Below are 11924 nucleotides of genomic sequence, written 5' to 3' on the forward strand. Positions count from 1 at the left end.
GGCGGGACCAAGTCTAGAGGGCGGGACGGGTGGGCTGGCGGCTGGTCTCCCGACAACAGGTGCACATTCCTGGGCGCCTCGTCACTTCCCCTGTCCTGGTGGCCCCGGCCGCTCTCCGGACAAACTCACTAGCGAAGCGGCAGGGCCATGACCTTTGGGGCGCTGCTGCTGCTTCTGGGGGTGCTCGGGGCACCCCTCGCCCCAGGTAAGTCAGTCTGGGCCCCGAAGAGGCAACGACAAGGGCAATGGTCGCGGCCAGTCACCCGAGGGTCACTTAGGGCTTTCCTTTGTCAGGCGCCCGCGGCTCGGAAGCCGAAGGCCGACTGCTTGAGAAACTTTTCTCGAACTATGATAACTCGGTGCGGCCCGCGCGGGAGGTGGGAGACCGCGTCGGGGTCAGCATTGGCCTCACACTGGCGCAGCTCATCAGCCTGGTGAGGGCGCCCTGCCGGTGGAGGTCGCTGGGCGGGGCAGACTGGGGGCGTGACTTTAGAGGCGGCCTGGAGGAGTGGCAGCCTGGAGGTGGGGTCTGAGGTGAGATGGACAGGCTGTGGGCGGAGATCGAGTGGAAATAGGAACCAATGAACGGGATTGTGGGCGTGGCCTATTTGCCGGGTCCTGAATACTGCTCTGTTAACCCTCCTGTGGGCAGGGTTTGAGGCGGAGCTGAGGACGAAGGACCGGCTAGCGGGAGGACCTCGAGGCGGGGCCGTGTTGGATTCCGGCCGGGTCCAGCAGAGTTGGGTGCTCAGGGAGTCAAGGAACAGCCCGGGGCGGAGATTCTGTGGATTAGCCGCTGGGTGTGGCCCGTAATTGAACCAGGAGGTGAAAGGCAAGGGAAGCAGGCGGCGAGGTCTGTCTGATGTTTCGAGGCAGAGGCAGGTGTTACCCACTCAATTTCTGAGATGGGGTTTGTACCCAAAAAGATGCAGCTTAGAGAAAGGGGGTAGATTTTTTTTTTTTTGAGAAAGTGACCCCGAACCTTCATTTCCTCCCACTTCATTTCATTTCTGCCTTAAAATTTTCCCTTCTAGAACGAGAAGGATGAAGAAATGAGCACAAAGGTGTACTTAGACCTGGTACGGAGACCCTGTGGGTTAGGGTAGGGCATCCTGCCACATTACATTAATCTCTTGGAATGCTCAGCCCTGTAAGATTTTTTTTTTGTATAATGACTTCATAAAACACATATATAATAACCGAAAAGGAAGCTTCTATAAACAATTCCTTCCTAACTGTTTAAAACATAAATTGGCGTCATTAATTTGTATTCTCATCCTTTAAAACCACTGTAGTAGAGGGTGTCTAGTACAGCCTCTTCAATTACTTTTTAATTTGTTTTATTTTTATTTTATGTGTATGGGTATTTTGCCTGAATGCGTGTCTGTGCACCTCATGCATGCCTAATGCCCATGGAAGCCAGAAGAGGGCGTCTGATCCCTGGAACTAGAGTTACAGCTGGTTGTGACTTCCTTGTAGGCGCTGGGAATCAAACCTTGATCCTCTGGAAGAGATTCAGTGCCATTACCCACTAAGTCATCTCTCCAGGACCCGTATCTGATTTTAGAGACTAAAAAAATAGAGTTCAGTGCAAGAGGAAGGAAACTAGTTGGTGTGCATCCCAGAGACTGGAGGCAGAGCCAGAGCCCTTTCGCCTTACCCTGCAGTCAGGCCTTTGCACCCTCTTCCTGGGTACCCTCTCAGACATCCTAAGTCTCTCCCTGAGCAGCCCTTTAGCCTCTGTTTCCTTAGGAGTGGACAGACTACAGGTTAAGCTGGGATCCTGCAGAACATGATGGCATCAACTCTCTTGGCATCACCGCTGAATCTGTGTGGCTTCCTGACGTGGTGCTAATGAACAAGTTGAGTCTTTCCAAAGCCTGGGGGCACGTGGGGGGGGGCAGTAATGAGGTGTGGCTGGGGAGGGAGTCCGGAAGACAGATCCAGATCCCATAGGAAAGGATCTCTTTCCTGCAGCAATGATGGAAATTTTGACATTGCTCTGGACATTAACGTCGTGGTATCCTCCGAGGGCTCTGTGCGCTGGCAACCCCCTGGCCTGTATCGCAGCAGTTGCAGCATCCAGGTTTCCAGGCTTTGTCTGTTCTTGGACCCCCCCCCCCGACTCCCCAGCTGCTCCCAGTCCTGTATCCCTGACCCTCACCTCTTGTTTGCCCCGACTTTCCATAGCACTGCACACTTTCCTTGGTTTTCAGTCTTCCATAGCAATTCTCTGCCATTTCCCTGATGACCCCTTCTCTTTTGTAACTGCCATCCAATGACCTCCCAAACTTCCCTAGTCCTTCCCAGTCCTCTGGCAGCTCCAGTGTCTTCCCCTCCATTCAGGTCACCTACTTCCCCTTTGACTGGCAGAATTGCACCATGGTGTTTAGTTCTTACAGCTATGACAGCTCTGAGGTCAGTCTGAAGACAGGCCTGGGTCCTGATGGGCAGGAGAGGCAGGAAATCTACATTCATGAAGGGACCTTCATTGGTGAGTAGGCGGGGGTCTCACTTCCAAGGGTGACAAACAAGCTCCGGTATCTATGTTCAGGGTACACTGGTGGGGTCAGCAAGGTGGGTCTTGCAAGGCTGCAAATATGGACACTGAAGCCAAGTGTGGTGACTAATACTTTCAATGCTAGCACTTGAAAGGCTGAGGCAGGAGGATTGCTGCACATTCAAGGCCAGGCTGGACTATATTCAGAGACCTTGATTTCTTTCTTTCTTTTTTTGTTTGTTTGTTTTGAGACAGGGTTTCTCTGTATAACAATCCTCACTGTCCTGGTATTCACTTTGTAGACCAGTCTGGCCTCGAATTCACAGAGATCCAACTGCCGCTGTCTCCCAAGTGCTGGGATTAGAGGCCTGTGCCACCACTAGTCAGATGAGACCCTGATTCTTAAAACAGACAAAAACACAGAGATGAGATGGCTCAGGGATAAAGTTCTCGCAGTGTAAATCTGACAACTTGAATTCAGTCCCTGGAACCTGCGGTGGAAGGAGGGACCTCCCAAAAGTCCCCTGATCTTAGAATTTACATGGTGGCATGTGCGTGCGCACGCGCACACACACACACACCCCACACTATAATAATATTATTATTATTAAAAGTAGAAAAGTATGGAAATTGAGAGTTGTTTAAGTTTATTTGAGAAAGACTTCCTAGCAGTGTGCTATACCAGGCACTAACTAGACAGCTACTACACCTGAGTTTGCCTCCTCTGTCCCCTCCTCCAGAGAATGGCCAATGGGAGATTATCCACAAACCTTCTAGGTTAATCCAACTCCCAGGGGATCCTAGAGGAGGGAAGGAAGGACATCGCGAGGAAGTTATCTTCTATCTCATTATTCGGCGGAAGCCTCTCTTCTACCTGGTCAACGTCATTGCCCCGTGCGTCCTCATCACTCTCCTGGCCATCTTTGTCTTCTACCTCCCACCAGATGCGGGTAAACAGCAAGGGGTCCCAGCTCTCCGGGTCACTAGCCCAGCCTTTCCTCCTCACCTTTAGTCCAGGTTGATTTTTTGTTGTTGTTGTTTTGTTGTTGTTGCTGCTGCTTTGTTTTGTTTTGTTTTGAAGATGTATGTGTGAAGCCAATCGGAGGTGGCACACACCTTTACTCCCAGCACCTGGGAGACAGAGGCAGGGGGATCTCTGTGAATTCAAGGTTGGCCTGTTCTACAGAGAGAGAGAGAGTTCCAGACAAAGTTACATAGAGAAACCCTGTCTCAAAAAATCATTAAAAACAAACAAACAAACAAAAGATGTATGTGTGAACCAAGTGGTGGTGGCGCATGCCTTTAATTCCAGCTCTCAGGAGGCAGAGGCAGGCGGATCTCTGTGAGTTTGAAGCCAGCCTGGTCTACAGAGCGAGTTCCAGGACAGCCAGGGCTGTTTTATGGAGAAATACTGTCTCAACCCCTTCCCCCGCAAAAAGATGTGTGTGTGTGTGTGTGTGTGTGTGTGTGTGTGCACGCACACACACTCAAATGCCCATGAAGGTCAGAAGTGGGGCATTGGATCCTTTCCAGATGGAGTTCCAGGCATTTGTGAGTCTCCTGAGGTGGGCCTTGGGAGCCGAACCCCAGTCCCCGGATAGAGCAGTGGCCTTGGGAGCTGAACTCCCGTCCTCGAATTGAGCAGTGGTCTAGTTTGTTTCTCTGTAGCTGTGATAAAAGACTTACTGGAACCAAGTTCTGGGAGGAAAGGGTTTTATTTGACTTACAGGTTACAGTTCATCATTGAGGTTAGCCAAGGCTGGAGCTCAAGCTAAGAAGTAAGGCACAGACCATGAAGGAACATTGCTTTTACTGACTTACTTCCTCTGACTTGCTCAACTCGGCTCCTTTCTTTACACAATCCAGGATCACCCACCCAGGAATGGCACTGTCCATGGTGAACTGGGCTCTCCTACATCAATTAGCAATTGAGAAAGTGCCCCCATACATACTCACAGATAATTCCTCAGCTGAAGTTCCTTTTTCCCAGATATGTCAAGTTGACAAACTGAAGCTAATCTTGACAAGCAGTAAGTGTTCTGAACTACTGAGCTATCTCTCTAGCACCCAGGACAGTTTTCTTGCCAACTCAAACCATCATGGGTTGGATATCCGCAATCCAAGATTCCCCCCATGCACAAGTAGACCCCAATATAAGTAAGCCCTGCACCCCCTCTGCTGCTGACTTCTCCTCACCAGTAACGTGTTCACTCTTCCCTCTGGAGTCCTAGCCTCCTGTTCATAGAGTTCCCATGTCCATGACAAACCAAATTCCAAGCTAAGCCAACTTTCCTTTTTCTGTTTCCCATTCCCAGTGAATAACCCCCCTCCTCCCTTCAGACACCAACCGGTGCTTTAACTGGCAGTCTTCCTAGGGAATGACAGCTGACTTTTCTCTATAAGGAAATACAATATAGTAACAGGGTAACCCTGGTCAAATTCCATAATGACTGTGTGTCTGAGGCCCCTGGTCAGGAAATGGGACAGTCAGTGTCCCTACTGCATAGAATTATTTATTTATTTATTTGTTTGTTTGTTTGTTACATATACAATATTCTGTCTGTGTGTATGCCTGCAGGCCAGAAGGGGACATCAGACCTCATTACAGATGGTTGTGAGCCACCTTGTGGTTGCTGGAAATTGAACTCAGGACCTTTGGAAGAGCAGGCAATGTTCTTAACCTCTGAGCCATCTCTTCAGCCCCCATATAGAATTATTTATTTATTTATTTATTATGTACACAGTGTTCTGCCTGCATGTACACCTGCAGGCCAGAAGAGGGCACCAGATCTCATTACAGATGGTTGTGAGCCACCATGTGGTTGCTGGGAATTGAACTCAGGACCTTTGAAAAAGCAGCCAGTGCTCTTAACCTCTGAGCCATCTTCCCAGCCCCCTAGAATTATTTTGAAGATTAACTGGGTTAATAAAACTATACCCAGTACCTAGCTGGATCTATGTAAATGTGTTTTTGTTTGTTTTTTAATTACTTTTGAGAAGTTGATGTAAGGCAATACAATAGAATTTTACGTATTAATTCTAAGCTTTACAATAACCTTTCAGGTAAGTGCCGAATTCTCATTCCCTTTTAAGAGAAGGGTAAAGAGGCTGAGCGAGTTGATGCATTTGTCTGGCATTGCGTCCAGGTCAGTATCAGTCTTACTCAGAGACCTTGCTTCTAGTGTTTCCTTCCCTGCACTTGGAAAGCTGAGGCAGGAGAATTACCAAGAGTTTGAGACCACTGAGTATGAGATCACCTGGAGCTTCCTAAGCAAGAGCCTGTCTCAAAAAAAAAAAAATAACATAGTAAGCAAATATGAAAACAAACAAACCCCTGTATTTTCCTCATCTCTGGCATCAATCAAGTCCTCCATCCAGGAAGAGAGAGAGAGATGCAGTTGGAGAATACTCTTCCAGGTCCAGCAGGAAGGCTCCGCAGGCAAGATGCTTGCTACCAAGCTTGAGGGCTTGAGTCCGATATGGAACCCACAAGTTGTTCTTGAATATCTCTAGGTGCCCTATGACAGGAACATGTGCACACACACACACGTACAATGTTAAAAAGAAAAAGAACCTACTTACAAGTATAATCACTCCTTTCTAGAACAGGGCAATCTTGAAACCTAATATTACAGGACCAAAATAGAGCAAACCATATGGCTTATTTCAATACCTTTCATGAAGTTTGTAAGGCCTCTTGTATGACACAGAAAGAACTGGCCTCTTTTGTATACTGTTTTATTTTTAGATTCTTCAAATTGCTGCATTGTTCTTGGAAAAACTACAGAGATTGGTCTATTCATTCATGCAACTATATCTGTGGGATTCTGTGATATGCTAGGCACTGCAAATGCATCAGGGAATAAAAATAATAAAATTGATTGACTATAGCTCAGTGGTAGAGTTCTGGAGCAGGTATAGGCAGAACTGGTCTGCCATACAGGAAGCTCTGGATTCCATCCCTAGCACTACGGGGAGGGGACATAGCAAGAGATGTAGTTTAGTTGGTAGCGTGTTTACCTTGTATGCATGCACGAAGCCCTGAGTTCAGCCTCCAGAACCCATCTGTAAACAAACAAACAAACAAGAAAATAAAACCACTGACCTTCGTCAGTCTACATTCTAACGGAGAAGTCAGTCAACAAACTAATGTCTACTGTCATACATTAGAAAAGGACAAGTTTTTCTTGTCGTTGTTTTTTGTTTGTTTGTTTGTTTTTCAAGACAAGATTTCTCTGTAGCCCTGGCTGTCCTGAAACTCACTTTGTAGACCAGGCTGGCCCTGAACTGGGAGATCTGCCTGCCTCTGCATCCTAAATGCTAGGATTAAAGGTGTGTGCTACCATGTCTGACTTCTGGACAAGTTTTAAAAAAGAAAATAAAACAGGAAGGGGTTTGGGAAGATTAAAATGGGAGTGGATTCCTATATACTAGCACTCAGAGACAGGAGAATCAAGAGTTTGAGGCTAGCCTACACTACACAAAGAGTTGCGGGTCACTCTCAGCTACAAAGTGAGGGCTTGTCTCAAAAAAGAGCTAGGGTGTAGCTGACAGGGAAAAGTATTTGCCTATTATGCATGAAGCCTTTGACCCTTATCACAGGATAAACTAGACGTAATAGCAAAACCCTGTAATCCTAGCACTTGGGATGGGGCTGAAGGTAGGAAGACCAGAAGTTCAAAAATTAAACAGACCTAGAGAGATGGCTCAACTGATTAAGGTACTTGATAGTGAGGGAATTAGGTTGTACCCAGGTTAAGTTTGTGATGTCTGTTACATATTCAACAGAAAACTTGAGTAAGCATTTGGATGGAAGCCTGAAGTTCAGAGGAAATTTGGGCTGGAGGAACAAACAGCAGAGATTTGTAAACAAATGACTTTCCCAAAAGCCTACCCTTAGGTTGGAAACATGACCACTGATTATGCCTTAGAGGCTTCCTTCTGATAAAGACTAATTCTTCTGGTAGTGTGTTAGCCCTTGCCTTTAATCCCAGCACTTGAGAGGCAGAAGTAGGAGGAGCTCTGTGAGTCTGAGGTCAGCCTAGGCTACACAGCAAATTCCAGGCCAGTCAGGACTACATGTCTCGATAAAATAAATGTGTGGTTTTTTTTTTTAAAAAAAAGACTAATTCTGGTTTCTCCTCTGCCTTCCAAGGAGAGAAGATGGGGCTTTCTATCTTCGCCCTGCTGACCCTTACTGTATTCCTGCTGCTGCTGGCAGACAAAGTGCCCGAGACCTCCCTGGCAGTCCCCATCATTATCAAGTATCTCATGTTTACCATGATCCTCGTTACTTTCTCAGTCATCCTTAGCGTTGTGGTCCTCAACTTGCACCATCGCTCACCCCACACCCACCAAATGCCCTTTTGGGTCCGCCAGGTAAGAGAGATCTTCAACATGTCTTACTTCCTGATCTTACAGTCAACCCAGTGTGGGAAAGAATGAGGCTAGCCTGGGCTATACAGTAAGGCCCTGTCTGCAAATTACAGAAAAAAAATATTAAAAGAAGGAAGAGCATCCTGGTGTTTGACTTTGTGTCCAGAAGCTGCTCCACCCACCAGGTTAACTCCAGCTGGCATAGTGTTGAAGTGCAGAAGCCTGCTGGATGGTGGGGCATCACACAGTTCATTCTACCTTCCTATCCTCATCACTTCCTAGGTCCTGCATGCCCTTCATCCATTCCGCTCATTTAGAGGGCCAGGGAAGCCTCAGGTGTAAATGCCATCAGGGTAGAAGACTTTTGAACCCTTAATTTTTCAGGACAACTCCCAGCCGGTTAAAGAGCTTTTTTATTTTGTTTTGTTTGAGACAGGTTTTCTCTGCGTAGCCCTGGCTGTCCTGGAATTCACTCTGTAGACCACTCCTTCAACTCAGAAATCCACCTGCCTCTGCCTCGTGAGTGCTGGGATTAAAAGCGTGAGCCACCACTACCGGCATAAAAGAGTTCTTTTAAAAAAAAATGATTTTATGTGGCTGAATAGGCACTATGGTGTGAGCCTAGTGCCTGAGGAGCCCAGAAGAGGATCAGATGCCCAGGAACTGGACACACATACAGATGGCAATGCGCCACCATGCGGTGATGGAAACCGAACCAGGATCCTTCGGAAGACCTTAACCACTGAGCCATCTCTCCAACCCTCATTAAAAATCTCTTAAGCAGGCGTGTCATGGTGGCACACGCCTTTAACCTCAGCACTTAGGGGGCAGAGGCAGGCAGACCTCTGAGTTCAGCCTGTGCAGCCAGGGCTACATAGAGAAATCCTGTCTCAAAAAGAAAGCATTGTAAATTGTGCAGTTACATTTCTGTCAGTGTAGCTCGGTGGGTCCATGAGTGCGCATATACGAGAATGAGCCTGTGGAGTGGGAATAGATAACTGCTTCCAAGGAGGCTGGAAAGCATTAAAGCCTTCATTGTGCCACTTCCATAGATCTTCATTCACAAGCTCCCGCCATATCTGGGTCTGAAAAGGCCCAAACCCGAAAGAGACCAACTGCCAGAACCACATCACTCTTTTCCTCCAAGAAGTGGCTGGGATCGAGGAACTGATGAATATTTCATCCGGAAGCCTCCAAGTGATTTTCTTTTCCCGAAACTTAACAGGTAAGATCTACACGCATCAGTCACTTGGGCAAGGCAGAACTACAGCTCCCAGAAGACCGTGGAAAAGCTCCCAGAGATAGTGTGGTCTAGCATCATGGGAGTTGTAGTAACCCTGTTGCGGCTTGCTTTTCGAGAAGGTGGCATTTTAAAGTTTAAAGAACCAGAAGTTTAAGAAAGTCTGGAGAGGTCGGTGCTGGCGGGGAGATCAGGAAGGGCTTTCTCAGGTTTTGAGAAATACAAGGCTATTGGAGGAGGCAGCTGGAGTAGGGTCTAAGACACCGGAACTGCTTGCTCTCTTTGAACCCAGTGTGTGGCTAAACAGTTTCTCCCCTTATACAGGTTTCAGCCTGAATTATCTGCCCCGGACCTGCGACGATTTATCGATGGCCCAACCCGTACTGTAGGTCTGCCTCAGGAGCTACGCGAGGTCATTTCTTCAATCAGCTACATTGCCCGACAGCTGCAGGAACAGGAGGACCACGACGCAGTAAGTCCAATGAGGTTGAAGCCCGCAGGCTTCACTCTAAAGCTCAAGCTCCGCCCTTAGCAGTCGCTTCCGTTTCTGATTGGAAATGTGTTTGGTTTTGTCCCTCCTGCTTGCTAACTGGCTCTTTCATAGCTATCTGGTGGCCTGGTTCTTGAGCTAATTGCCTTTTTCTGTAAGGGGTGAGCTTTCCAGGGCTCCGGTCCTGGAGCTTTATTATTATTTTTTCCTGCCTACCCTTAGCTGAAGGAGGACTGGCAGTTTGTGGCTATGGTTGTGGATCGTCTTTTCCTCTGGACATTCATCGTCTTCACAAGCGTCGGGACCCTGGTCATTTTCTTAGATGCCACGTACCATTTGCCCCCTCCTGAACCTTTTCCTTGAAGACCGGAGGACCTTTTTACCAAGAGTGGCAGGAGTTCTCAAGATGCAACCGCTCCTATAAGAATCTAGTTTCTGGGAAGGCGCTGAAGTGGCACTACGGCTAGGAGGCAGGTGCCTTGGACCCACTTGAAATGCCATTATTTAGGAGTTCGTCCTGCTGGGTTTTTTGTTTTTGTTATTTTTGAGACAGAGTCTCACTCTGTGGTCCAGGCTAGCCGGGAACTATGTATCCCAGGCTGGCCTCAAACTCCCAGCAATGTTACTTCCTTAACCTACCAAGTGTTGGGACTACAGGCCTGGTGAGCCAGCACACATGGGTTTGGATTCTTGAAGCTACACTGAATGTGTAGCTTGGATCTCTAGTGAAATAGAATTACAAGTCATAAGTAATAGATTGTAAGCCTTTTGAGGACAGGAAATGTGTTGGCTACTCTGAGTGTCCCTATCAATGTACACAGGTTCTATGAGTGCTTAACATTCATTTCATGAAGAGAGGGGAAAAATTCTGAAATATACAAAAAATACTGCCTACAATAGAATGTTGTGATTAATCATTTTCATCTTTTTAACTTTCTATAATTTATATATTTTTGTAACAATTGCCACCTTTAGACTGAAAAGTTATTTCTTAAAGGTGTGCATTTGCAGTGAAGAAACATTAAAAACAAAACAAAACAAAAAATCTTTAAAGATCTAGGAGTGAATGGGCAATGGTGGCACACACCTTTAATCCCAGCACTTGGGAGGCAGAAGCAGGCAGATCTCAGAATTCGAGGCCAGCCTGGTCCACAGTGCAAGTTCCAGACCGGCCAAGGCTACACAGGGAAACTTGTTTTGAAAACAAAACAAGACAAAAAGAAGATCCAAGAGTGGTAGTGAAGTAATACCAGAACTTGGAAGACAGAGGCAAGGCCAAAGTCTGCTACATATTGAATTTAAGACCAGTTTAGATTGAGAGGAGGGATGGAGGGAGAGGAAAGGAGAGAAAGAGAGAGAGAGAGAGAGATCCCAGTATTGGAAGGCTGAGGCAGGATTGCCGTGGATTTCACCCGGTTAGGCTACAGAGAGAGAGCCTGTCTCACACAAACAGCCTTATTCAAGTTCTAATTTTGGCACACATACCTCAGAATGTTTCTATATCTGTAAAATGAAGCAGAGAGTAGTATATGCCCATAGGGAATTCATATGTCACAGCTTTGAAATGGTGTTTTGTTTTGTATTTGTTTTTGTTTTGCCTGTGTTCTTGGGTTTACAATATTTATTGGTTTGTTTTAGAGTAGTTGAAATTGAACCCAGGTTCTTGCAAACAGTAGGTAACTACTTCCAACCCTTATTTTTCCTTCATTTTTGAGTTCATGGTTTTGTTATTGTTGCTCGAGACATCTTTGAACTCTTCATTTTTCTGCCTTTTTTAAGTACTGGGATTATGGACATAATTCACCATGCCTGTTTTGTTTTTAGAAACTGGGTCTTAGTAAATTGTACAGTCTGGCCGTCAACTCTGTCCCTATACAGCCTCTAACGTTCCATCTTCTTGCATTTGGAGTAACTAGGATTATAGGTATGCATTATCATACCCTACTGGCTGCTTTGTTTTGGTTGTTTTTGAGTCAGGGTCTTGCTATGTAGCCCTGGCTAACCTAGAATTTCTGTAGACGAGGTTGGCTTCAAACTCACAGAGATCCACTTGCTTCTGCTTCCTGAGTGCTGGGATTAAAGGTGTATAATTTTAAATTTGAATTAAGGGCTGGAGAGAGATGATCCTGAGGTGAAAAGCATTGGCTGCTCTTCTAGAGAACCAGGGTTTGATTGCCACACCCACATATGGAACTCCAGTCCCAGGGGATTCAATACCCTCTTTTCTGGCACTGTACACACGTAGTGCACCCACATGCAAACAAAACACACGTGTATTTCACAGACATTGGATTTCAGGCTTCTCTTGAAAATGTTTA

The 11924-nt window shown here is 46.6% G+C and overlaps 1 protein-coding gene across 3 annotated transcripts; it reads left to right on the forward strand.

Moving 5' to 3' along the window:
- The first annotated feature begins 64 nt into the window (after positions 1-64).
- Positions 65-10508, forward strand: Chrnb1 (cholinergic receptor nicotinic beta 1 subunit). 3 transcript variants are annotated; one of them, XM_048448417.3, is made up of 11 exons: positions 65-205; positions 295-434; positions 1035-1079; positions 1753-1862; positions 1978-2086; positions 2347-2494; positions 3241-3450; positions 7656-7879; positions 8929-9101; positions 9441-9588; positions 9829-10508. In XM_048448417.3, exons 1-11 carry the CDS (start codon positions 148-150, stop codon positions 9967-9969), a joined length of 1506 nt encoding a protein of 501 aa, XP_048304374.1. In that variant the 5' UTR covers positions 65-147; the 3' UTR covers positions 9970-10508. The 3 variants fall into 3 exon arrangements, with proteins under 3 accessions (XP_048304374.1, XP_048304375.1, XP_048304376.1); XM_048448418.3 differs by lacking the exon at positions 1035-1079; XM_048448419.3 differs by lacking the exon at positions 295-434 and having other exon boundaries at positions 99-205.
- Positions 10509-11924: the final 1416 nt, after the last annotated feature.

The sequence above is a fragment of the Myodes glareolus genome, chromosome 9 (assembly GCF_982192425.1).
Source record: "Myodes glareolus chromosome 9, mMyoGla1.1, whole genome shotgun sequence".
Classification (NCBI taxonomy): domain Eukaryota; kingdom Metazoa; phylum Chordata; class Mammalia; order Rodentia; family Cricetidae; genus Myodes; species Myodes glareolus.

Coding starts and splice junctions, on each gene's coding strand:
- Chrnb1 (XM_048448417.3), top strand. CDS start 148: ATGACCTTTGGGGCGCTGCTGCTGCTTCTGGGGGTGCTCGGGGCACCC. Junction 2,087..2,346: donor GCAGCAGTTGCAGCATCCAG/GTTTCCAGGCTT, acceptor CCCTCCATTCAG/GTCACCTACTTCCCCTTTGA. Junction 9,589..9,828: donor AACAGGAGGACCACGACGCA/GTAAGTCCAATG, acceptor GCCTACCCTTAG/CTGAAGGAGGACTGGCAGTT.